The 27,747-nt window shown below is 48.0% G+C and overlaps 1 protein-coding gene across 1 annotated transcript in view; it reads right to left on the reverse strand.

Moving 5' to 3' along the window:
• The window catches only part of HCN3 (hyperpolarization activated cyclic nucleotide gated potassium channel 3), a 58,194-nt gene extending 35,644 nt beyond the window's left edge, over positions 1 to 22,550 (reverse strand). The window contains exon 1 of the mRNA XM_075330454.1: positions 20,106 to 22,550. Within this exon, the coding sequence (XP_075186569.1) occupies positions 20,106 to 22,009 (1,904 nt within the window). The 5' untranslated portion in view covers positions 22,010 to 22,550. The remainder of the gene's footprint in view (positions 1 to 20,105) is intronic.
• Positions 22,551 to 27,747: the final 5,197 nt, after the last annotated feature.

The following is a 27,747-nucleotide window of genomic DNA, read 5'->3' on the forward strand; positions in this document are numbered from 1 at the left end:
TTACACAAATCCGATTGTGGTAATGAAGACGTGCAGAGGATTATAGGGCAGTGTTGTGCAATACGACTCAACCACTTTCAATTTGTAATCTGCAGAGAATCTCCGGAGATTCTAATTATACGCTCACGTGATGACACGCATAAGGACACTGCAAAAAAATGGGTCGCTGGTGGCTTTGATTGGCTTAGTATAGGTCTGAGCTTTCACTTCAGACGTCTCCTCAGGAGATGAGCCGATCCTCACTGATGTTGTGGTGTTTTCAACCAAGTTGCAATTGATGACGTGCAAGGTTTAAACAAATCTGGGCACCTATGTGTTGAAAGTTCCCACTTTGGTGTGATGACATCATAAGAGCAGTGATGTCATTATGATGTAAGTAGCTTACCATTTGCTAGAACAAATCATGCATACCAACCAGAATCTAAAAAAATTACTCCTATACGGCAAATGTTATTCCTCTCTTGGGCAAAAATCATACTGAGCAGATACCAGTGTAATTTCACCATGCCGCCTCAGATTGGGTTACTTACAATGACTTTTATCATGAAGATACTGTGCCCATAATGCCCTGTGCGGTTCAAAACGAAAGTAAGAAAAATAGATGAGGCAGAGACTGTCCTAGTGAGAAGAGAAAGCGGAGACTGTCCTAATGAGAGGAGACAAAGCACAGACAATCCTAGTGAGAGGAGACACAGCACAGACAGTCCTAGTGAGAAGAGAAGCATAGACAGTCCCAGTGAGAGGAGACAAAGCACAGACAATCTTAGTGAGAAGAGACAAAGAACAGACAGTCCTAGTGAGGGGAGACAAAGCACAGACAGTCCTAGTGAGAAGAGACAAAGTAGAGACAGTCCTAGTGAGCGGAGAAAAGGCAGACAGTCCTAGTGAGAAGTGACAAAGCATAAACTACTGTCCTAGTGAGAAGAGACAAAGCACAGACAATCCTAATGAGAAGAGACAAAGCACAGACAGTCCTAAAGAGAAGAGACAAAGCACAGACAGTCGTAATGAGAAGAGACAAAGCACAGACAGTCTTATTGAGAAGAGACAAAGGACAGACAGTCCTAGTGAGAGGAGACAAAGCACAGACTGTCCTAGTGAGAGGAGACAAAGCACAGACTGTTCTAGTGAGAGACACAAAGCACAGACAGTCCTAGTGAGAAGAGACAAAGTAGAGACAGTCCTAGTGAGACGTGACAAAGCATAAACTACTGTCCTAGTGAGAAGAGACAATGCAGAGACTGTCCTAGTGAGAGGAGACAAAGCACAGACAATCCTAGCGAGAGGAGAAAAAGCACAGATTGTCTTAGTGAGAAGAGACAAAGCACAGACAGTCCTAGTGAGAAGAGACAAAGCACAGACTGTCTTAGTAAGAAGAGACAAAGCAGACTGTCATAGTGAAAAGGGACAAAGCACAGACAGTCTTAGTGAGAAGAGACAAAGCACAGACAGTCCAAGTGAGAAGAGACAAAGCACAGACAGTCCTAGTGAAAAGAGACAAAGCACAGACAGTCCTATAGAGAATAGACAAAGCAAAGACAGGCCTAGTGAGAGGAGACAAAGCACAGACTGTTCTAGTGAGAGACACAAAGCACAGACAGTCCTAGAGAGAAGAGACAAAGCACAGACAGTCTTAGTGAAAAGAGACAAAGCACAGACAGTCTTAGTGAGAAGAGACAAAGCACAGACAGTCCTAGTGAAAAAAGACAAAGCACAGACAGTCCTAGTGAAAATAGACAAAGCAAAGACAGGCCTAGTGAGAGGACACAAAGCACAGACTGTTCTAGTGAGAAGAGACAAGGTAGAGACAGTCCTAGTGAGCAGAGAAAAGGCAGTCAGTCCTAGTGAGACGTGACAAAGCATAAACTATTGTCCTAGTGAGAGGAGACAAAGCACAGACAGTCCTAGTGAGAAGAGACAAAGCACAGACAGTCCTAGTGAAAATAGACAAAGCAAAGACAGGCCTAGTGAGAGGAGACAAAACAGAGACTGTTCTAGTGAGGGACACAAAGCACAGATTGTCTTAGTGAGAAGAGACAAAGCACAGACAGGCCTAGTGAGAAAAGACAAAGCACAGACAGTCCTAGTGAGAAGAGACAAAGTAGAGACAGTCCTAGTGAGCGGAGAAAAGGCAGACAGTCCTAGTGAGAAGTGACAAAGCATAAACTACTGTCCTAGTGAGAAGAGACAAAGCACAGACAGTCCTAGAGAGAATAGGCAAAGCAAAGACAGGCCTAGTGAGAGGAGTCAGAGCACAGACTGTTCTAGTGAGAGACACAAAGCACAGACAGTCCTAGAGAGAAGAGACAAAGCACAGACAGGCCTAGTGAGAGGAGTCAAAGCACAGACTGTTCTAGTGAGAGACACAAAGCACAGACAGTCCTAGAGAGAAGAGACAAAGCACAGACAGTCGTAATGAGAAGAGACAAAGCACAGACAGTCCTAGTGAGAAGAGACAAAGCACAGACAGTCCTAGTGAGAAGAGACAAAACAGACTGTCGTAGTGAAAAGAGACAAAGCACAGACAGTCTTAGGGAGAAGAGACAAAGCACAGACAGTCCTAGTGAGAAAGGACAAAGCACAGACAGTCCTAGTGAGAATAGACAAAGCACAGACTGTCCTAGTGAGAAGAGACAAAGCACAGACTGTCCTAGTGAAAAGAGACAAAGCACAGACAGTCTTAGAGAGAAGAGACAAAACAGAGACTGTCCTAATGAGAGGAAACAAAGCACAGACAGTCCTAGTGAGAGCAGACAAAGCACAGACAGTCCTAGTGAGAAGAGACAAAGCACAGACTGTCCTAGTGAAAAGAGACAAAGGCCGACAGTCCTAGTGAGAGGAGACAAAGCACAGACAGTCCTAATGAGAAGAAACAAAGCAGAGACAGTCCTAGTGAGAGGGGACAAAGCACAGACAATCCTAGTGAGAGGAGAAAAATCACAGATTGTCTTAGTGAGAAGAGACAAAGCACAGACAGTCTTAGTGAGAAGAGATAAAGCACAGACAGTCCTAGTGAGAAGAGACAAAGCAAAGACAGTCCTAGTGAGAAGAGACAAAGCACAGACTGTCCTAGTGAGAAGAGACAAAGCACAGACATTCCTAGTGAGAAGAGACAAAGCACAGACAGTGTTAGACAGAAGAGACAAAACAGAGACTGTCCTAATGAGAGAAAACAAAGCACATACAGTTCTAGTGAGAGCAAACAAAGCACAGACAGTCCTAGTGAGCGGAGAAAAGGCAGACAGTCCTAGTGAGAAGAGACAAAGCAAAGACAGTCCTAGTGAGAAGAGACAATGCAGAGACTGTCCTAGTGAGAGGAGACAAAGCACAGATTGTCTTAGTGAGAAAAGACAAAGCACAGACAGTCCTAGTGAGAAGAGACAAAGCACAGATCGTCCTAGTGAGAGACAAAGCACAGACAGTTCTAGTGAGAAGAGACAAAGCACAGACAGTCCTAGTGAGACGTGACAAAGCATAAACTATTGTCCTAGTGAGAGGAGACAAAGCACAGACAGTCCTAGTGAGAAGAGACAAAGCACAGACAGTCCTAGTGAGAATAGACAAAGCAAAGACAGGCCTAGTGAGAGGAGACAAAACAGAGACTGTTCTAGTGAGGGACACAAAGCACAGATTGTCTTAGTGAGAAGAGACAAAGCACAGACAGGCCTAGTGAGAAAAGACAAAGCACAGACAGTCCTAGTGAGAAGAGACAAAGTAGAGACAGTCCTAGTGAGCGGAGAAAAGGCAGACAGTCCTAGTGAGAAGTGACAAAGCATAAACTACTGTCCTAGTGAGAAGAGACAAAGCACAGACAGTCCTAGAGAGAATAGGCAAAGCAAAGACAGGCCTAGTGAGAGGAGTCAGAGCACAGACTGTTCTAGTGAGAGACACAAAGCACAGACAGTCCTAGAGAGAAGAGACAAAGCACAGACAGGCCTAGTGAGAGGAGTCAAAGCACAGACTGTTCTAGTGAGAGACACAAAGCACAGACAGTCCTAGAGAGAAGAGACAAAGCACAGACAGTCGTAATGAGAAGAGACAAAGCACAGACAGTCCTAGTGAGAAGAGACAAAGCACAGACAGTCCTAGTGAGAAGAGACAAAACAGACTGTCGTAGTGAAAAGAGACAAAGCACAGACAGTCTTAGGGAGAAGAGACAAAGCACAGACAGTCCTAGTGAGAAAGGACAAAGCACAGACAGTCCTAGTGAGAATAGACAAAGCACAGACTGTCCTAGTGAGAAGAGACAAAGCACAGACTGTCCTAGTGAAAAGAGACAAAGCACAGACAGTCTTAGAGAGAAGAGACAAAACAGAGACTGTCCTAATGAGAGGAAACAAAGCACAGACAGTCCTAGTGAGAGCAGACAAAGCACAGACAGTCCTAGTGAAAAGAGACAAAGGCCGACAGTCCTAGTGAGAGGAGACAAAGCACAGACAGTCCTAATGAGAAGAAACAAAGCAGAGACAGTCCTAGTGAGAGGGGACAAAGCACAGACAATCCTAGTGAGAGGAGAAAAATCACAGATTGTCTTAGTGAGAAGAGACAAAGCACAGACAGTCTTAGTGAGAAGAGATAAAGCACAGACAGTCCTAGTGAGAAGAGACAAAGCAAAGACAGTCCTAGTGAGAAGAGACAAAGCACAGACTGTCCTAGTGAGAAGAGACAAAGCACAGACATTCCTAGTGAGAAGAGACAAAGCACAGACAGTGTTAGACAGAAGAGACAAAACAGAGACTGTCCTAATGAGAGAAAACAAAGCACATACAGTTCTAGTGAGAGCAAACAAAGCACAGACAGTCCTAGTGAGCGGAGAAAAGGCAGACAGTCCTAGTGAGAAGAGACAAAGCAAAGACAGTCCTAGTGAGAAGAGACAATGCAGAGACTGTCCTAGTGAGAGGAGACAAAGCACAGATTGTCTTAGTGAGAAAAGACAAAGCACAGACAGTCCTAGTGAGAAGAGACAAAGCACAGATCGTCCTAGTGAGAGACAAAGCACAGACAGTTCTAGTGAGAAGAGACAAAGCACAGACAGTCCTAGTGAGAAGAGACAAAGCAGAGACTGTCCTAATGAGAAAAGACAAAGCACAGGCAGTCCTAGTGAGAGGAGACAAAGCACAGACAGTCCTAGTGAGAATAGACAAAGCAAAGAGAGGCCTAGTGAGAAGAGACAAAGCACAGACTGTCCTAGTGAGAGACACAAAGCACAGATTGTCTTAGTGAGAAGAGACAAACAACAGATAGTCCTAGTGAGAATAGACAAAGCAAAGACAGGCCTCGTGAGAAGTGACAAATCATAAACTACTGTCCTAGTGAGAAGCGACAATGCAGAGACTATCCTAGTGAAAGAGACAAAGCACAGACAGTCCTAGTGAGAGGAGACAAAGCACAGACAGTCCTAGTGAGAAGAGACAAAGCACAGACAGTCCTAGTGAGAAGAGACAAAGCACAGACAGTCCTAGTGAGAAGAGACAAAGCAGATTGTCCTAGTGAGACGAGACAAAGCACAGACAGTCCTAGTGAGAAGAAACAAAGCAGAGACTGTCCTAATGAGAAAAGACAAAGCACAGACAGTCCTAGTGAGAGGAGACAAAGCACAGACAGTCCTAGTGAGTATAGACAAAGCAAAGAGAGAACTAGTGAGAAGAGACAAAAGAGACAAAGCACAGACAGTCCTAGTGAGAAGAGACAAAGCACAGACAGTCCTAGTGAGAAGAGACAAAGCACAGACAGTCCTAGTGAGAAGAGACAAAGCAGATTGTCCTAGTGAGAAGAGACAAAGCACAGACAGTCCTAGTGAGAAGAAACAAAGCAGAGACTGTCCTAATGAGAAAAGACAAAGCACAAAGCACAGACAGTTCTAGTGAGAATAGACAAAGCAAAGAGAGGCCTAGTGAGAGGAGACAAATCACAGACTGTCCTAGTGAGAGACACAAAGCACAGATTGTCTTAGTGAGAAGAGACAAAGCACAGACAGTCCTAGTGAGAATAGACAAAGCAAAGACAGGCCTCGTGAGAAGTGACAAAGCATAAACTACTGTCCTAGTGAGAAGCGACAATGCAGAGACTATCCTAGTGAAAGAGACAAAGCACAGACAGTCCTAGTGAGAGGAGACAAAGCACAGACAGTCCTAGTGAGAAGAGACAAAGCAGGGACTGTCCTAGTGAGAAGAGACAAAGCAGGGACTGTCCTAGTGAGCAGACAGTCCTAATGAGAGGAGAATAAGCACAGATTGTCTTAGTGAGAATAGACTAAGCAAAGACAGGCCTAGTGAGAGGAGACAAAGCACAGACTGTCCTAGTGAGAAGAGACAAAGCACAGACCGTCCTAGTGAGAAGAGACAAAGCACAGACAGTCCTAGTGAGAAGAAACAAAGCAGAGACTGTCCTAATGAGAAAAGACAAAGCACAGACAGTCCTAGTGAGAAGAGTCAAAGCACAGATAGTCCTAGTGAGAATAGACAAAGCACAGACAGTCCTAGTGAGAGGAGTCAAAGCACAGACTGTCCTAGTGAGAAGAGACAAAGCACAGCCTGTCCTAGTGAGAGACACAAAGCACAGATTGTTCTTTGTCTCTTCTCACTAAGACAGACAGTCCTAGTGAGAATAGACAAAGCAAAGACAGGCCTCGTGAGAAGTGACAAATCATAAACTACTGTCCTAGTGAGAAGCGACAATGAAGAGACTATCCTAGTGAAAGAAACAAAGCACAGACAGTCCTAGTGAGAGGAGACAAAGCACAGACAGTCCTAGTGAGAAGAGACAAAGCAGAGACTGTCCTAGTGAGAAGAGACAAAGCACAGACAGTCCTAGTGAGAAGAGACAAAGCAGATTGTCCTAGTGAGAAGAGACAAAGCACAGACAGTCCTAGTGAGAAGAAACAAAGCAGAGACTGTCCTAATGAGAAAAGACAAAGCACAGACAGTCCTAGTGAGAGGAGACAAAGCACAGACAGTCCTAGTGAGAATAGACAAAGCAAAGAGAGAACTAGTGAGAAAAGACAAAGCAGGGACTGTCCTAGTGAGAAGAGAAAGCACAGACAGTCCTAGTGAGAAGAGACAAAGCACAGACAGTCCTAGTGAGAAGAGACAAAGCACAGACAGTCCTAGTGAGAAGAGACAAAGCACAGACAGTCTTAGTGAGAAGAGACAAAGCAGATTGTCCTAGTGAGAAGAGACAAAGCACAGACAGTCCTAGTGAGAAGAAACAAAGCAGAGACTGTCCTAATGAGAAAAGACAAAGCACAGACAGTCCTAGTGAGAAGAGTCAAAGCACAGATAGTCCTAGTGAGAATAGACAAAGCACAGACAGTCCTAGTGAGAGGAGTCAAAGCACAGACTGTCCTAGTGAGAAGAGACAAAGCACAGACTGTCCTAGTGAGAGACACAAAGCACAGATTGTCTTAGTGAGAAGAGACAAAGCACAGACAGTCCTAGTGAGAATAGACAAAGCAAAGACAGGCCTCGTGAGAAGTGACAAAGCATAAACTACTGTCCTAGTGAGAAGCGACAATGCAGAGACTATCCTAGTGAAAGAGACAAAGCACAGACAGTCCTAGTGAGAGGAGACAAAGCACAGACAGTCCTAGTGAGAAGAGACAAAGCAGGGACTGTCCTAGTGAGAAGAGACAAAGCAGGGACTGTCCTAGTGAGGAGACAGTCCTAATGAGAGGAGAATAAGCACAGATTGTCTTAGTGAGAATAGACTAAGCAAAGACAGGCCTAGTGAGAGGAGACAAAGCACAGACTGTCCTAGTGAGAAGAGACAAAACACAGACCGTCCTAGTGAGAAGAGACAAAGCACAGACAGTTCTAGTGAGAATAGACAAAGCACAGACAGTCCTAGTGAGAGGAGTCAAAGCACAGACTGTCCTAGTGAGAAGAGACAAAGCACAGCCTGTCCTAGTGGGAGACACAAAGCACAGATTGTCTTAGTGAGAAGAGACAAAGCACAGACAGTCCTAGTGAGAATAGACAAAGCAAAGAGAGGCCTCGTGAGAAGTGACAAATCATAAACTACTGTCCTAGTGAGAAGCGACAATGCAGAGACTATCCTAGTGAAAGAGAAAGCACAGACAGTCCTAGTGAGAGGAGACAAAGCACAGACAGTCCTAGTGAGAAGAGACAAAGCAGAGACTGTCCTAGTGAGAAGAGACAAAGCACAGACAGTCCTAGTGAGAAGAGACAAAGCACAGACAGTCCTAGTGAGAAGAGACAAAGCAAAGAGAGAACTAGTGAGAAGAGACAAAGCAGGGACTGTCCTAGTGAGAAGAGAAAGCACAGACAGTCCTAGTGAGAAGAGACAAAGCACAGACAGTCCTAGTGAGAAGAGACAAAGCAGATTGTCCTAGTGAGAAGAGACAAAGCACAGACAGTCCTAGTGAGAAGAAACAAAGCAGAGACTGTCCTAATGAGAAAAGACAAAGCACAGGCAGTCCTAGTGAGAGGAGACAAAGCACAGACAGTCCTAGTGAGAATAGACAAAGCAAAGAGAGGCCTAGTGAGAGGAGACAAATCACATTCTGTCCTAGTGAGAAGAGACAAAGCACAGACTGTCCTAGTGAGAGACACAAAGCACAGATTGTCTTAGTGAAAAGAGACAAAGCACAGACAGGCCTAGTGAGAATAGACAAAGCAAAGACAGGCCTCGTGAGAAGTGACAAAGCATAAACTACTGTCCTAGTGAGAAGCGACAATGCAGAGACTATCCTAGTGAAAGAGACAAAGCACAGACAGTCCTAGTGAGAGGAGACAAAGCACAGACAGTCCTAGTGAGAAGAGACAAAGCAGGGACTGTCCTAGTGAGAAGAGTCAAAGCAGGGACTGTCCTAGTGAGGAGACAGTCCTAATGAGAGGAGAATAAGCACAGATTGTCTTAGTGAGAATAGACTAAGCAAAGACAGGCCTAGTGAGAGGAGACAAAGCACAGACTGTCCTAGTGAGAAGAGACAAAGCACAGACCGTCCTAGTGAGAAGAAACAAAGCACAGACCGTCCTAGTGAGAAGAGACAAAGCACAGACTGTCCTAGTGAGAAGAGACAAAGCACAGACCGTTCTAGTGAGAAGAGACAAAGCACAGACTTTCCTAGTGAGAGGAGACAAAGCACAGACAGTCCTAGTGAGAGGAGACAAAGCACAGACAGTCCTAGTGAGAAGTGACAAAGCAGAGACTACTGTCCTAATGAGAAGAGACAAAGCAGAAACAGTCCTAGTGAGAAGAGACAAAGCAGAAACCGTCCTAGTGAGAAGAGACAAAGCACAGACAGTCCTAGTGAGAATAAACAAAGCAGAGACTGTCCTAATGAGAGAAGACAAAACACAGACAGTCCTAGTGAGAAGAGACAAAGCACAGACAGTCCTAGTGAGAAGAGACAAAGCAGGGACTGTCCTAGTGAGGAGACAGTCATAATGAGAGGAGAATAAGCACAGATTGTCTTAGTGAGAATAGACTAAGCAAAGACAGGCCTAGTGAGAGGAGACAAAGCACAGACTGTCCTAGTGAGAAGAGACAAAGCACAGACAGTCCTAGTGAGAATAGACAAAGCAAAGACAGGCCTCGTGAGAAGTGACAAAGCAGATTGTCCTAGTGAGAAGAGACAAAGCACAGACTTTCCTAGTGAGAGGAGACAAAGCACAGACAGTCCTAGTGAGAGGAGACAAAGCACAGACAGTCCTAGTGAGAGGAGACAAAGCACAGACAGTCCTAGTGAGAAGAGAAAGCACAGACCGTCCTAGTGAGAAGTGAAAAAGCAGAGACTACTGTCCTAATGAGAAGAGACAAAGCAGAAACAGTCCTAGTGAGAAGAGACAAAGCAGAAACCGTCCTAGTGAGAAGAGACAAAGCACAGACAGTCCTAGTGAGAATAAACAAAGCACAGACTGTCCTAATGAGAGAAGACAAAACACAGACAGTCCTAGTGAGAAGATACAAAGCACAGACAGTCCTAGTGAGAAGAGACAAAGCACAGACAGTCCTAGTCAGAAGTGAAAAAGCAGAGACTTCTGTCCTAGTGAGAAGAGACAAAGCACAGACAGTCCTAGTGAAAGAGACAAAGCACAGACAGTCCTAGTGAGAAGAAACAAAGCACAGACAGTCCTAGTGAAAGGAGAGAATGCACAAAAAGTCTCCATGAGAGGAGACAATTCAGAGACTGTCCTAGTGAGAAGAGACAAAGCACTAACAGTCTGTGTGTCCTGGGATTGTGTGATCAATGTGTAGATGGCACAATGTCTGTGTCTCCTGGGATTATGGGATCAGTGTGTAGCTCATACGATGTCTGAGTGCCCTGGGATTGTGTGATCAATGTTTAGATGACACTATGTCTGTGTGCCCTGGGATTGTGTGATCAATGTGTAGATCACACCATGTCTGTGTCTCCTGGGATTATGTGATCAGTGTGTAGGTGTAGATCTCATGATGTCTGTGTGTCCTGGGATTGTGTGATCAGTGTGTAGATCTCATGATGTCTGTGTGTCCTGGGATTGTGTAATCAATGTGTAGGTGTAGATCTCATGATGTCTGTGTGTCCTGGGATTGTCTGATCAGTGTGTAGATCACATGATGTCTGTGTGTCCTGGGATTGTCTGATCAGTATGTAGATCGCATGATGTCTGTGTCTCCTGGGATTGTGTGATCAATGTGTAGATCCACGATGTATATGGGTCCTGGGATTGTGTGATGAATGTGTAGATCACATGATGTCTGTATCTCCTGGAATTGTGGTAAGTGTGTAGATCTCATGATGTCTGTGTGTCCTGGGATTGTGTGATTAATGTGTAGATCTCATGATGTCTGTGTGTCCTGGGATTGTGTGATTAATGTGTAGATCACATGATGTCTGTGTGTCCTGGGATTGTGGTAAGTGTGTAGATCACATGATGTCTGTGTTTCCTGGGATTGCGTGATCAATGTGTAGATCATAGGATGTTTGTGTCTCCTGGGATTGTGTGATCAGTGTTTAGATCACAAGATATGTGTGTGTCCTGGGATTGTGTGATCAGTGTGTAGATCACACTATGTCTGTGTTTTCTGGGATTGTATGATCAATGTGTAGATCACATGATATCTGTTTGTCCTGAGATTGTATGACCAATGTGTAGATTTCATGATGTCTGTGTCTCCTGGGATTGTGGTAAGTGTGTAGGTCACACAATGTCTGTGTCTCCTGGGATTTTGTGATCAGTATGTAGATCTCATAATGTCTATGTGTCCTGGGATTGTGTAATCAATGTGTAGATCTCATTATGTTTGTGTGTCCTGGGATTGTGTGATCAGTGTGTAGATCATAGGATGTCTGTGTCTCCTGAGATTGTATGATCAATGTGTAGATCACACGATGTCTGTCTTCTGGAATTGTGTGATCAGTGTGTAGATCTCATTATGTTTGTGTGCCCTGGGATTGTGTGATCAGTGTGTAGATCCACGATGTATGTGTGTCCTGGGATTGTGTGATCAGTGTGTAGATCACACTATGTCTGTGTGTCCTGGGATTGTGTGATCAGTGTGTAGATCACACTATGTCTGTGTCTCCTGGGATTGTGTGATCAGTGTGTAGATCTCATGATGTTTGTGTGTCCTGGGATTGTGTGTTCAATGTGTAGATCACATGATGTCTGTGTGTCATGGGATTGTGTAATCAATGTGTAGATGTCATGATGTCTGTGTGTCCTGGGATTGTGTAATCAATGTGTAGGTGTAGATCTCATGATGTCTGTGTGTCATGGGATTTTGTAATCAATGTGTAGATCACACGATGTCTGTGTGTCCTGGGATTGTGTGATCAGTGTGTAGATCATAGGATGTCTGTGTCTCCTGAGATTGTATGATCAATGTGTAGATCACATGATGTCTGTGTGTCCTGGGATTGTGGTAAGTGTGTAGATCTCATGATGTCTGTGTCTCCTGGGATTGTGTGATCAGTGTATAGATCACACAATGTCTGTGTCTCCTGGCTTTGTGTGATTAGTGTGTAGATCATGATGTTTGTGTGTCCTGGGCTTCTGTGATTAGTGTGTAGATGGCACAATGTCTGTCTCCTGAGTTTGTATGATCAATGTGTAGATCACACGATGTCTGTGTCTTCTGGAATTGTGTGATCAGTGTGTAGATCTCATGATGTCTTTGTGTCCTGGGATTGTGGTAAGTGTGTAGGTCACACGATGTCTGTGTCTCCTGGGATTATGGGATCAGTATGTAGATATCATGAGGTTTGTGTGTCCTGGGATTGTGTGATCAGTGTGTAGATGGCACAATGTCTGTGTCTCCTGGGATTGTGTGATCAGTATGTAGATCTCATGAGGTTTGTGTGTCCTGGGATTGTGTGATCAGTGTGTAGATGGCACAATGTCTGTGTCTCCTGGAATCGTGTGATCAGTGTTTAGATTACATGATGTCTGTGTGTCCTGGGATTATGTAATCAAGGTGTAGGTGTAGATCCCATGATGTCTGTGTGTCCTGGGATTGTGTGATCAGTGTGTAGATCACATGATGTCTGTGTGTCCTGGGATTGTGTGATCAATGTGTAGATCACACGATGTCTGTGTGTCCTAGGATTGTGTGATCAGTGTGTAGATCACATGATGTCTGTGTGTCCTGGGATTGTGTCATCAGTGTGTAGATCACATGGTGTCTATGTCTCCTGGGATTGTGTGATCAGTGTGTAGGTGTAGATCTCATGATGTCTGTGTCTCCTGAGATTGTATGATCAATGTGTAGATCACACAATGTCTGTGTCTTCTGGGATTGTGGTAAGTGTGTAGATCACATGATGTCTGTGTGTCATGGGATTGTGTGATCAATGTGTAGATCCACGATGTATGTGTGTCCTGCGATTGTGTGATCAATGTCTAGATCACACGATGTCTGTGTGTCCTAGGATTGTGTGATCAATGTCTAGATCACATGATGTCTGTGTCCTGGGATTGTGTGATCAATGTCTAGATCACATGATGTCTGTGTGTCCTGGGATTGTGTGATCAATGTGTAGATCTCATGATGTCTGTGTGTCCTGGGATTGTGTGATCAATGTGTAGATCTCATGATGTCTGTGTGTCCTGGGATTGTGTGATCAGTGTGTAGATCACACAATGTCTGTGTCTCCTGGGATTGTGTGATCAGTATGTAGATCTCATGATGTTTGTGTGTCCTGGGATTGTGTAATCAGTGTGTAGATGGCACAATGTCTGTGTCTCCTGGGATTGTGTGATCACTGTGTAGATCACATGATGTCTATGTCTCCTGGGATTGTGTGATCAGTGTGTAGATCACATGATGTCTGTGTGTCCTGGGATTGTGTGATCAATGTGTAGATCACACGATATCTGTGTGTCCTAGGATTGTGATCAGTGTGTGGATCACATGATGTCTATGTCTCCTGGGACTGTGTGATCAGTGTGTAGATCTCATGATGTCTGTGTGTCCTGGGATTGTGTGATCAGTGTGTAGATCACACGATGTCTGTGTGTCCTGGGATTGTGTAATCACTGTGTAGGTGTAGATCTCATGATGTCTGTGTGTCCTGGGATTGTGTGATCAGTGTGTAGATCACATGATGTCTATGTCTCCTGGGACTGTGTGATCAGTGTGTAGATCACACGATGTCTATGTGTCCTGGGATTGTGTAATCAATGTGTAGGTGTAGATCATCTCATGATGTCTGTGTCCTGGGATTGTGTGATCAGTGTGTAGATCACATGATGTCTGAGTGTCCTGGGATTGTGTGATCAGTGTGTAGATCACCCGATGTCTGTGTGTCATGGGATTGTGTGATCAGTGTGTAGATCACATGATGTCTGTGTGTCATGGGATTGTGTGATCAGTGTGTAGATCACATGATGTCTGTGTGTCATGGGATTGTGTGATCAATGTGTAGATCCACGATGTATGTGTGTCCTGCGATTGTGTGATCAATGTCTAGATCACACGATGTCTGTGTGTCCTAGGATTGTGTGATCAATGTCTAGATCACATGATGTCTGTGTCCTGGGATTGTGTGATCAATGTCTAGATCACATGATGTCTGTGTCCTAGGATTGTGTGATCAATGTCTAGATCACATGATGTCTGTGTCCTAGGATTGTGTGATCAGTGTGTAGATCATAGGATGTCTGTGTCTCCTGGGATTGTGTGATCAGTGGTTAGATCACATGATGTCTGTGTGTCCTGGGATTGTGGTAAGTGTGTAGATCACATGATGTCTGTATTTCCTGGGATTGTGGTAAGTGTGTAGATCTCATGATGTCTGTGTGTCATGGGATTTTGTGATTAGTGTGTAGATCTCATTATGTTTGTGTTTCCTGGGATTGTGTGATCAATGTGTAGATCACACGATGTCTGTGTGTCCTGGGATTGTGGTAAGTGTGTAGATCACATGATGTCTGTGTCTCCTGAGATTGTGTGATCAGTGTGTAGATCTCATGATGTCTGTGTGTCCTGGGATTGTGTGCTCAATGTATAGATCACAGGATGTCTGTGTCTCCTGGGATTGTGTGATCAGTGTGTGGATCTCATGATGTCTGTGTGTCCTGGGATTGTGTAATCAATATGTATGTGTAGATGTCATGATGTCTGTGTGTCCTGGGATTGTGTAATCAATGTGTAGGTGTAGATCTCATGATGTCTGTGTGTCATGGGATTTTGTAATCAATGTGTAGATCACACAATGTCTGTGTGTCCTGTGATTGTGTGATCAGTGTGTAGATCACACAATGTCTATGTGTCCTGGGATTGTGTAATCAATGTGTAGGTGTAGATCACATGATGTTGGTGTCCTGGGATTGTTAGATCAGTGTGTAGATCATTGGATGTCTGTGTCTCCTGAGATTGTATGATCAATGTGTAGATCACACGATGTCTGTGTCTTCTGGAATTGTGTGATCAGTGTGTAGATCTCATTATGTTTGTGTGTCCTGGGATTGTGGTAAGTGTGTAGATCACATGATGTCTGTGTCCTGCGATTGTGTGATCAATGTCTAGATCACACGATGTCTGTGTGTCCTAGGATTGTGTCATCAGTGTGTAGATCACACGATGTCTGTGTGTCCTGAGATTGTGTGATCAATGTGTGGATCACATGATGTCTGTGTGTCCTGGGATTGTGTGATCAGTGTGTAGATCACTTGATGTCTATGTGTCCTGGGATTGTGTGATCAGTGTGTAGATCATAGGATGTCTGTGTCTCCTGAGATTGTGTGATCAATGTCTAGATCACACGATGTATGTGTCTCCTGGGATTATGTGATCAGTGTGTAGATCACACGATGTCTGTGTGTCCTGAGATTGTGTGATCAATGTGTGGATCACATGATGTCTGTGTGCCCTGGGATTGTGATCAGTGTGTGGATCACATGATGTCTGTATCTCCTGGGATTGTGTGATCAGTGTGTAGATCATAGGATGTCTGTGTCTCCTGAGATTGTATGATCAATGTGTAGATCACACGATGTCTGTGTGTCCTGGGATTGTGGTAAGTGTGTAGATCTCATGATGTCTGTGTGTCATGGGATTTTGTGATCAATGTGTAGATCACAGGATGTCTGTGTCTCCTGGGATTGTGTGATCAGTGTGTAGATCATAGGATGTCTGTGTCTCCTGAGATTGTATGATCAATGTGTAGATCACACGATGTCTGTGTGTCCTGGGATTGTGGTAAGTGTGTAGGTCACACAATGTCTGTGTCTCCTGAGATTGTGTGATCAGTATGTAGATCTCATGATGTCTGTGTCTCCTGGGATTGTGTGATCAGCGTATAGATAACACAATGTCTGTGTCTCCTGGGATTGTGTGATTAGTGTGTAGATCACACGGTGTTTGTGTGTCCTGGGATTCTGTGATTAGTGTGTAGATGGCAAAATGTCTGTCTCCTGAGTTTGTATGATCAATGTGTAGATCACACGATGTCTGTGTCTTCTGGGATTGTGTGATCAGTGTGTAGATCTCATGATGTCTTTGTGTCCTGGGATTGTGGTAAGTGTGTAGGTCACACAATGTTTGTGTTTCCTGGGATTGTGTGATCAGTGTGTAGATCACACCATGTCTGTGTCTCCTGGGATTGTGTGATTAGTGTGTAGATCACACGATGTCTGTGTCTCCTGGGATTGTGTGATCAGTATGTAGATCTCATGAGGTTTGTGTGTCCTGGGATTGTGTGATCAGTGTGTAGATGGCACAATGTCTGTGTCTTCTGGGATTGTGTGATTAGTATGTAGATCTCATGAGGTTTGTGTGTCCTAGGATTGTGTGATCAGTGTGTAGATGGCACAATGTCTGTGTCTCCTGGGATCGTGTGATCAGTGTGTAGATCACACGATGTCTGTGTGTCCTGAGATTGTGTGATCAATGTGTGGATCACATGATGTCTGTGTGTCCTGGGATTGTGTAATCAATGTGTAGATCACAGGATGTCTGTGTCTTCTGGGATTGTGTGATCAGTGTGTAGATCACTTGATGTCTATGTGTCCTGGGATTGTGTGATCAGTGTGTAGATCATAGGATGTCTGTGTCTCCTGAGATTGTGTGATCAATGTCTAGATCACACGATGTATGTGTCTCCTGGGATTATGTGATCAGTGTGTAGATCACACGATGTCTGTGTGTCCTGAGATTGTGTGATCAATGTGTGGATCACATGATGTCTGTGTGCCCTGGGATTGTGATCAGTGTGTGGATCACATGATGTCTGTATCTCCTGGGATTGTGGTAAGTGTGTAGATCTCATGATGTCTGTGTGTCATGGGATTTTGTGATCAATGTGTAGATCACAGGATGTCTGTGTCTCCTGGGATTATGTGATCAGTGTGTAGATCATAGGATGTCTGTGTCTCCTGAGATTGTATGATCAATGTGTAGATCACACGATGTCTGTGTGTCCTGGGATTGTGGTAAGTGTGTAGGTCACACAATGTCTGTGTCTCCTGAGATTGTGTGATCAGTATGTAGATCTCATGATGTCTGTGTCTCCTGGGATTGTGTGATCAGCGTATAGATAACACAATGTCTGTGTCTCCTGGGATTGTGTGATTAGTGTGTAGATCACACGGTGTTTGTGTGTCCTGGGATTCTGTGATTAGTGTGTAGATGGCAAAATGTCTGTCTCCTGAGTTTGTATGATCAATGTGTAGATCACACGATGTCTGTGTCTTCTGGGATTGTGTGATCAGTGTGTAGATCTCATGATGTCTTTGTGTCCTGGGATTGTGGTAAGTGTGTAGGTCACACAATGTTTGTGTTTCCTGGGATTGTGTGATCAGTGTGTAGATCACACGATGTCTGTGTCTCCTGGGATTGTGTGATCAGTATGTAGATCTCATGAGGTTTGTGTGTCCTGGGATTGTGTGATCAGTGTGTAGATGGCACAATGTCTGTGTCTTCTGGGATTGTGTGATCAGTATGTAGATCTCATGAGGTTTGTGTGTCCTAGGATTGTGTTATCAGTGTGTAGATGACACAATGTCTGTGTCTCCTGGGATCGTGTGATCAGTGTGTAGATCACATGATGTCTGTGTGTCCTGGGATTGTGTGATCAATGTGTAGATCACAGGATGTCTGTGTGTCCTATGATTGTGTGATCAGTGTGTAGATCACATGGTGTCTATGTCTCCTGGGATTGTGTGATCAGTGTGTAGGTGTAGATCACATGATGTCTGTGTGTCCTGGGATTGTATGATCAATGTGTAGATCACACGATGTCTGTGTCTTCTGGGATTGTGGTAAGTGTGTAGATCACATGATGTCTGTGTGTCATGGGATTGTGGTAAGTGTGTAGATCTCATGATGTCTGTGTGTCATGGGATTGTGGTAAGTGTGTAGATCACATGATGTCTGTGTGTCCTGGGATTGTGGTAATTGTGTAGATCACATGATATCTGTGTCTCCTGGGATTGTGTGATCACTGTGTAGATCACATGATGTCTATGCCTCCTGGGATTGTGTGACCAGTATGTAGATCACACGATGTCTGTGTGTCCTGGGATTGTGTAATCAATGTGTAGATCACATGATGTCTGTGTGTCCTGGGATTGTGTGATCAATGCGTAGATCTCATGATGTCTGTGTGTCCTGGGATTGTGTGATCAGTGTGTAGATCACATGATGTTTATGTGTCCTGGGACTGTGTGATCAGTGTGTAGATCACACAATGTCTATGTGTCCTGGGATTGTGTAATCAATGTGTAGGTGTAGATCTCATGATGTCTGTGTCCTGGGATTGTGTGATCAGTGTGTAGATGGCACAATGTCTGTGTTTCCTGGGATTGTGTGATCAGTGTGTAGATCACATGATGTCTATGTCTCCTGGGATTGTGTGACCAGTATGTAGATCACACGATGTCTGTGTGTCCTGGGATTGTGTAATCAATGTGTAGATCACATGATGTCTGTGTGTCCTGGGATTGTGTGATCAATGCGTAGATCTCATGATGTCTGTGTGTCCTGGGATTGTGTGATCAGTGTGTAGATCACATGATGTCTATGTGTCCTGGGACTGTGTGATCAGTGTGTAGATCACACGATGTCTGTGTGTCCTGGGATTGTGTAATCAATGTGTAGGTGTAGATCACAAGATGTGTGTGTGTCCTGGGATTGTGGTAAGTGTGTAGATCACATGATGTCTGTGTCTCCTGGGATTGTGTGATCAATGTGTAGATCCACGATGTATGTATGTCCTGGGATTGTGTGATCAGTGTGTAGATCACACAATGTCTGTGTGTTCTAGGATTGTGTAATCAATGTGTAGGCGTAGATCTCATGATGTCTGTGTGTCCTGGGATTGTGTGATCAGTGTGTAGATCACATGTCTGTGTGTCCTGCGATTGTGTGATCAATGTCTAGATCACACGATGTCTGTGTGTCCTAGGATTGTGTGATCAATGTCTAGATCACATGATGTCTGTGTCCTGGGATTGTGTGATCAGTGTGTAGATCACATGATGTCTGTGTGTTCTGGGATTGCGGTAAGTGTGTAGATCACATGATGTCTGTATTTCCTGGGATTGTGGTAAGTGTGTAGATCTCATGATGTCTGTGTTTCCTGGGATTGTGGTAAGTGTGTAGATCTCATGATGTCTGTGTTTCCTGGGATTGTGTGATCAATGTGTAGATCACACGAAGTCTGTGTGTCCTGGGATTGTGGTAAGTGTGTAGATCACATGATGTCTGTGTCTCCTGAGATTGTGTGATCAGTGTCTAGATCTCATGATGTCTGTGTGTCCTGGGATTGTGTGCTCAATGTATAGATCACAGGATGTCTGTGTCTCCTGGGATTGTGTGATCAGTGTGTAGATCTCAGGATGTCTGTGTCTGCTGGGATTGTGTGATCAGTGTCTAGATCACAAGATGTGTGTGTGTCCTGGGATTGTGTGATCAGTGTGTAGATCACATGATGTCTGTATCTCCTGGGATTGTGGTAAGTGTGTGGATCACACTACGTCTGTGTCTCCTGGGATTGTGGTAAGTGTGTAGATCACACTATGTCTGTATCTCCTGGGATTGTGGTAAGTGTGTAGATCACACTATGTCTGTGTCTCCTGGGATTGTGGTAAGTGTGTAGATCACACTATGTCTGTGTCTCCTGGGATTGTGGTAAGTGTGTAGATCACACTATGTCTGTATCTCCTGGGATTGTGGTAAGTGTGTAGATCACACTATGTCTGTATCTCCTGGGATTGTGGTAAGTGTGTAGATCACACTATGTCTGTGTCTCCTGGGATTGTGGTAAGTGTGTAGATCACACTATGTCTGTGTCTCCTGGGATTGTGGTAAGTGTGTAGATCACACTATGTCTGTATCTCCTGGGATTGTGGTAAGTGTGTAGATCACACTATGTCTGTGTCTCCTGGGATTGACATTGGCATCACTGCCAGTGAGATTATCCTTTTATTAACCCTTGCCATTTTCTCTGCCTGTGTGGATCAAATGATGTCTGTATGTTCCTGAAGCATGCTTATAGCGAGTGCATAGAGATGTGGCTGTATAGATTAAAAAGTTTCTTCATAGCCGCAGTAACTGCTAACATCCATGAGCCTTGGTCCTGGGCACCTGCTACATGACCACATGAAGAAGGAGACAATGACTATACTACACTGAATGTGTGGCCGCCGCCAGCTACTAACCTGAAATCACTGTATGGATGGATGATCCAGAAGCCTGCAGACTTCACCCGCTGCTGTTCAATCTCCACCGCCTTGTGACTACCAAACATGCGAAGAGAGAATTTGTTGACAGCTGGCTGCAGGAGGGCCCCAAACTGGCGTTGCATGAAGGTACCCGGGTCCTCCACCTCGATCTGCTCTTGAACCTCTGACTTGGGGAGCATAGGACTCACGCCGGGAGCGGAGGACTGACTTAGGCCAGAGCATGGAGACTGGCTTTGACCAAATGTTGGAGTCAGATTCAATCCAGATGATGTCTGACTCAGTCCCGTCACTGAAGGTCGGTTTGGTCCTGAAGGTGGGGACTGTGCAGGAACAGAAGGCTGACCGGACATGGCAACCTGAACAGTTCCTGAGGTATGAGACTGTTTGCACTCCTTGGTAGAAGCTTGGTTTGTTGTAGAGATAGAGGTTTGATTGGGCCCCTGACTTTGGGTAAGGGCACATGTTTGATTGGATTCAATAGGGGAAGGCTGATTCTGTAAAATTGTAGTAGGTTGCTGAAGTGTGGAGGCCAGAGATGGACTATAAGCAGGAAGTGTAGGCTGGGTGGAAGAGGAAACTGTGGACTGACTAGAAGGAGGGATGAGAGGCTGGATGGAAGTGGGGACCAAGGTCTGCATGGTGGTGAAAACTGGAGGCTGCTTGGATGTGTGGACCGGAGACTGCATGTTAGTGGGGACCGGAGGCTGCGTGGAAGCGGGGACCGGAGGCTGCGTGGAAGCGGGGACTGGAGGTTGCATGGAAGCAGGCTGATAGGGCTCAGAATTTGAAGATTGACATGTACCTGTGTAAAGCAGGTGGTTGGATCCTGTTAACAAAGGTAGGATGGGTGCAGGTTTGGGAGGCTGGATTAACCCTGAGGTTACAGGTTGACTGGATCTTAATGCAGGTGTTTGGTTCACTCCTACAGATGGCCTCTTGGTACTTGTAATATAACTGGTCCTCGAGACTTCAGTCTGTCTAACCACCTGCACAGAGGCTACCCCAGGTATTTGCACTGGTCCTGTGGCTGGAGGCTGTGAGCAGGGTACAGGACATAAAGCTGAAGTGGTACCTTGAGCAGGAAGTTCTGTGGGTCCTAAGACTGAAGGCTGTATGGATCCTGGGATCTCACAGCTGGATATCTCTCTTGGGTCTGAGACAGGAATGTGAACAGGTTGTGGGATAGAAGATAGTACGGCTTTTGGGGCAAATGGCAGAGCAGGACCTGTAACAATAGATGCCAGAGGAGCAGCTATCACAGGTCCCGATGCAAGGGAGGGCACAGGACCAAGGGCACAAAAGGGCCCAGGGTCAAGAGTAGGAGAATGTACAGAGCCCGGAGAGGGGCCTTTGGCCAATGCAAAAGAAGATGCAGTACCTGGGGTTGGTGAGGGCGCAAAACCAGAGTTTTGGTCAGAAGATGGCACTGTGGATGGGGCAGGTGATTGTAGTGGGGCTTCTGTAGTAGGTTTGCTGGACGCAGGGACACTCTGAGTTACGCACTTGATAGATGCCATGGATTGCTGATTAGATCTTTGACTGGGAGTTGAGTTTGGTCCAGAAACAGAACTTAGTCCACATGGAAGGATGAGATCAGTAGCACTCTGACTTTGCCCTTTAGTGGTATATGAAAGTGATAGTCCAGCAGCAGGTGGTTTTGGGCACAGTCCAGCAGTAGGACTCTGGTGGCTGGCACTAGGCGTGTGGATCTTCTGGCTGCCTCCAGCAGAGTACTGATCCGTTCCAGGTGCAGGTGGATTTGTAGAGGGTCCTGAGCCCCGAACACCTGTCAGCGTGGCTGCCTCTTCTCTAGCCATGTTTGCCTCTCCATCCACCATCATACGGCTGCCTGGTGAGTATTGCCCATGATGAGGCTCCATGCTGCTCAGTAAAACATTCCTTGCCAGGTCCCCATATTCCGATCACTGGCAGAACTCCGGCCTGTCCTCCTGCACAGCCTGGTTCTGCCCTCCACGATTAACAGCACCAAATAAGCTCATGATCTCCTTGTCATTCTGCACAGGAGCCCAGGGAAGCCGAACACACACCCAGGTGCGGAGATGGGAGGGAGCAGGAGATGGATATAAGGTAAGGAACAGAATGAGGTCTCATGGAAGGAAGGAGGGAGGGAGGCAGTGATGACAGAGAGGAAGGGAGGAGAGAGGGATAACGGAGGCAGGGATGCTAAGAGTCAGAAGGATGCTGCGGCTCCAAGGATGACGAGCAGGGACACAATGCAGCCAGATGACAATGCTCACAGAGAGCGAATGCAAAGGAAGGAAAATGGATCAGGAGGGAAAGTCCTAGAGGATAAAGTGAGGAAAGGGACCTCTGAGTGACAGTCATAGATCCAACAGGCTTCAGAGGACGCCATGGACCATCTCCCCAATCATACTGATCTCCTGCTTCACGGAGGTGGAGGTGTGCAAGCCAAAGTCAAGGCACGACTGCGCCATCCGGTGTCTAATCCAGGAACAACAGGAGCATGAACAAGAATGAAAACCTCTAGTCCAGTGATCTCAGCATATATTGATAAATCCCCCATGTGTGGTGATATAATGATATATCCCCCGTGTCCGGTGATATCAGGATATAATGATAAATCCCCCGTGTCCGGTGATATCAGCATATAATGATAAATCCCCCGGCTCCGGTGATATCAGGATATAATGATAAATCCCCTGTGTCCGGTCAGGGGCGGGCTGGCCCGGGGGGCAGGCGGGCAATTGCCCCCCCAGGCCGCCCTCCCAACTGCTATACAGGGCCAGCCGCCTACTGCATAATGTCATTATAACACACATGGCCGTGCATAGTTCACCGCGCGCGGCCGTGTCTCCAGTACTGTGATGCCGCGGGGGCCGGCACTGACACTTCTGCAGGTGCAGACAGTGTCAGCCGGCAGCATTATAGTACAGGAGACACGGACGTGCACAGTGAACTGTGTGCGGCCATGTGTGTTATAATGACGTCATGTCAGGGCATAACTGCCCGTACTCGTGTATGGGGCACAGAAGCAAGTGTGACGCCCTGGACAAGCCAGGGGTCACAGGTAATGACATCACCACACCCTACACCCCGGTTAGGCACACCTAAGCTAGACCTGAAATCCTTGTTGCCTTCCTCCAGGGGCTGATGTGCACACCAGGGGGTGGAGCCAGGCGGTTGGTCTCCGCCCACCAAGGAGTTCACAGTCCTGGAGGCGGGAAAACCAGGCAGATTAGGTTTGGAGTTTGAAGTAGAAGGAGGGAAAGTAGTGAAAGAGGAAAAGTGACAGTTTGAAAGCCTGAAGTTGGTCCGGGTGTGTGCCCCGGACCGAGACAGCAAGGTTAGCAGACGGCGGTGACCGTCTGCAGGAGTGGCCTATCGGAGGTGCCGTGAGGACCGTGGACGGGTGGTGACCCGGCGGTACCGAACCGGTACACAAGGAGAAGCCAGCACCAGTGGCAGGGGCCTTTCGGATCCCGGCAAGGCTAGGAGTCGCCGTGAATTTGCCAAATCCGTCAGTGAAGGGGACCTCCGGGTCTCCAAACAACTAAGTCCCGATTGAAGGCAACCGTCCAACCGTATGAGAGAGACACCGCCACCGCCAAGGCACCAGTTTCTCAGGCCCAGCGCCTGCGGGCAAAGAGGGGCTCCTCCGGCCCATATCCAAGTCGGGGAGCGGGTTACCGGTGGGAATCCATCGCTACCAACATTGAACATAGGTGCAGGGAAAGAGACAGTCACCGTTACCTACCGGGGAAAAGCAACAGCAGCCGTCCGTGGGAACCGTCTTTCCAGCCGTGTGTTTTATCGAGAACTGTGTCACCGTCTCAGGCTGAGTGAGTACCACCGTGCCGTGAGGCACAGCGCTGCCCCCCGCGACCCTGCACCTCACCAGGCCCCGCACCTGGCCTGCCATCCCTCATCCTCCACCCCATCACTGGGCCCCGGGACAACCAACCCCTACCCCCGGAGGGGAGAACTAACAACTCTGCTGCTCCCTGTCACCGCTCCTGGGATCCCCATACAGAGCAGCGGTGGTGTTACCAAAAATCACCACAACCGTGGGTGGCGTCACGGGCAATAAATCCCCAAAACCAAACCCCTTTTCACTCACGGGCGAGGAGCACCGCTTGAGTCCCCGGGATCCGGCCCATCGCTCGAGCCACCGAGCAGCAGCGGCCGCAGCAGCAGCGGCAGCCGGACCCGAGCAGTGGGAGAGCGCAGCGTCCCCTCCTCCGCCCGCGACAACTTGGCGTCACGAACAGGATCTTACCGCTCTGCCGTTGGGTAGAGGTGCGCCTTGTTACCGCCGGAGGTGTCCGGCCGAAAAATTTCAGAAGCCGCCATCTTTGGCGCGAAAAGTTCCCGCTCGAGGGTCTCCTCGAGTAGTGGAGGCGCGAAGGCCAAAACCCCGCCCCGATAGAGGAGGAGCCGGAAAGAGGCTAAGGGGGACGAAATGGCGACTGATCGCATGTAGCCGCCGCTATAAAAGCAGGGACGCCAGGACTCTGCAGCCATCTTGTTCCTGGGAGAGGCCGCCAGCAACATGTGGATGCCGTCCCGAAGCACCGTAGCCCCCGCGCCTGGAACCGCGGCGTGGGTGGAGATCCAGACCGCGCAGCTCTACCAGAGGCTGCAGGTCAAAATGCAGCTCCTCATGGAGGAGTGGGAGACCGACATGGCGGAGGTCATAGCGGCCGTGCGGAGACGCGAGGAGGAAGCTGCGGAAGGGAGGGTGAGTGACCCACGCCCCGATGCCCTTGAAGGGCCGGTCATCACGGCTGCGGGACCCGGTCTAAACCCTCTCACCCTGCTGCCTCCCTCGCCACCCGTCCCGGAAGCCGTGACCCCGCCACTAGGCCCGCTGCCACTGCAACCGGTAGCGATACCCAGCATGCCCGCCCCGGCGGGCCGACCTGTAGCCGGAGCCCGTAGCCAACCGGAGGTGCTGCTGTGGAAAGCCCCGAAGCCTGAACCGGAGGCGTCCCCCGAGAAGTTCCCCGAGCCGGAGCCAATAGCCCGCTCCGTGCCGAAGGCCCAGCAGAGGAAAGCCCCTGTGCCCATTCCCCACACCTCGGCTGAGGTTGCGCCGGGTTGCGGCTGTAAGGTTGCGTCCAAGGCCAAGTCACCGCGGGACCTGCCACCCAGATCACTAGTAGTGGGCAGTGTCCAGAAGGTCTCGCGGGGCCCGACCCGTGCGCCGGAGCTCGCAGCAGCGCCGTACTGGGACAGGGAGCCGGTACCGTTGGGCCTGGAAATCGAGGAGAGGGAAAGAAGGAAGGCGGAGATGGTGGCCCGTACGATACGGGAGGAGAGCCTGAGACAAGCGACCTTCCGTGTCCGGGGCCCGCTGTATGAGAGGCAGGTGAGGCGGTTTGATATCCGCCGGGGCTATGGATTCATCTATGAACCGGGCCTGGAGGCCGAAGTATTTATAGCCTGGCGGGATATTAATGCTCACCTGCCAGAAGAGCACCCAGGCCGCAACCTGATGCCAGGGGACCTGGTGCAATATACCCGGCACTGCGGGGAGAGGGGGTGGTTTGCGCTGGATGCAAAGTTAAGGGGCAGCCAGGAGGCCCGTGTGAGCACCGCACCCCCTCCCTCAGGTGATGTCGAGGACTCTGAGTGATGGCAGCGGGGCACCGTAGTCACAGTCCCTGTTGGGACCACCAGTGTGTGTTAAAAGTTTTAAAGTTGGAAGTTATGAGAAAATGATAAGTGATCAACCGAGGAAGTCATCTGATTGAACCGTGATTGGACCGGCCGTTGCCGGCACCGTTGTCCCCGTGGGGACCGTCTAAAGTTGCGTAAGGGACTCCTTACGGACAAGCCCGTGAACTTGCAGGGCAACCACAAACTTGTGGAATGTAAATAAAAATATTTTTGTTGCAGCTTCCACCGTTGCCGCCTCCGGAGAGGCAGATTGGAGGGAAGGCCCGCAGTGGAGCAGGCTGGGGCCCAGCCACCACCGGAACCGGTGGCTACCCTCTGGGGGTTCCAGGGGCTCCCCATGGACGTGGGTCCCCTAGAAAGGACAGATCCCGCTCGGGTAACTTGGTGCTGGACTGGGGTCAAGGGGTGCTGCCTGTTTCTTAGGGGCAGTATCAGGGCCAGGTTGCTTGGGTGGGAGAGAGCGGAAGCCGTAACCGTTTGAAACTGTTACCGTAACGTTTAAGAAAAGTGCCTCCCGTTGTGGGATGATGTTCTTCTACTTGTATTGTTTTCTTATATTTTTCAGAAAAATAAAACCGGTGTTGGACGGGCAGCCCACGGACGGTCTGCATTTTGCTAAGGGGGAATGTGATGCCCTGGACAAGCCAGGGGTCACAGGTAATGACATCACCACACCCTACACCCTGGTTAGGCACACCTAAGCTAGACCTGAAATCCTTGTTGCCTTCCTCCAGGGGCTGATGTCCACACCAGGGGGTGGAGCCAGGCGGTTGGTCTCCGCCCACCAAGGAGTTCACAGTCCTGGAGGCGGGAAAACCAGGCAGATTAGGTTTGGAGTTTGAAGTAGAAGGAGGGAAAGTAGTGGAAGAGAAAAAGTGACAGTTTGAAAGCCTGAAGTTGGTCCGGGTGTGTGCCCCGGACCGAGACAGCAAGGTTAGCAGACGGCGGTGACCATCTGCAGGAGTGGCCTATCGGAGGTGCCGTGAGGACCGTGGACGGGTGGTGACCCGGCGGTACCGGACCGGTACACAAGGAGAAGCCAGCACCATTGGCAGGGGCCTTTCGGATCCCGGCAAGGCTAGGAGTCGCCGTGAATTTGCCAAATCCGTCAGTGAAGGGGACCTCCGGGTCTCCAAACAACTAAGTCCCGATTGAAGGCAACCGTCCAACCGTATGAGAGAGACACCGCCACTGCCAAGGCACCAGTTTCTCAGGGCCAGCGCCTGCGGGCAAAGAGGGGCTCCTCCGGCCCATATCCAAGTCGGGGAGCGGGTTACCAGTGGGAATCCATCGCTACCAACATTGAACATAGGTGCAGGGAAAGAGACAGTCACCGTTACCTACCGGGGAAAAGCAACAGCAGCCGTCCGTGGGAACCGTCTTTCCAGCCGTGTGTTTTATCGAGAACTGTGTCACCGTCTCAGGCTGAGTGAGAACCACTGTGCCGTGAGGCACAGCGCTGCCCCCCCGCGACCCTGCACCTCACCAGGCCCCGCACCTGGCCTGCCATCCCTCATCCTCCACCCCATCACTGGGCCCCGGGACAACCAACCCCTACCCACGGAGGGGAGAACTAACAACTCTGCTGCTCCCTGTCACCGCTCCCGGGATCCCCATACAGAGCAGCAGTGGTGTTACCAAAAATCACCACAACCGTGGGTGGCGTCACGGACAATAAATCCCCAAAACCAAACCCCTTTTCACTCACGGGCGAGGAGCGCCGCTCGAGTCCCCAGGATCCGGCCCATCGCTCGAGCCACCGAGCAGCAGCGGCCGCGGCAGCCGGGCCCGAGCAGTGGGAGAGCGCAGCGTCCCCTCCTCCGCCCGCGACACAAGGAGGGAGAACGGGCTGCTCACAGAAAGCTGCCCTCCCCCTGCTGCTCTGCACTAATCTATGTGATTGGTGTAGAGCAGGGGAAGAAGCTACCGGGAGATGAACAGAGGCTGTTGGAGCCAA

This window comes from Anomaloglossus baeobatrachus, chromosome 12 (genome assembly GCF_048569485.1).
Source record: "Anomaloglossus baeobatrachus isolate aAnoBae1 chromosome 12, aAnoBae1.hap1, whole genome shotgun sequence".
Lineage (NCBI taxonomy): Eukaryota > Metazoa > Chordata > Amphibia > Anura > Aromobatidae > Anomaloglossus > Anomaloglossus baeobatrachus.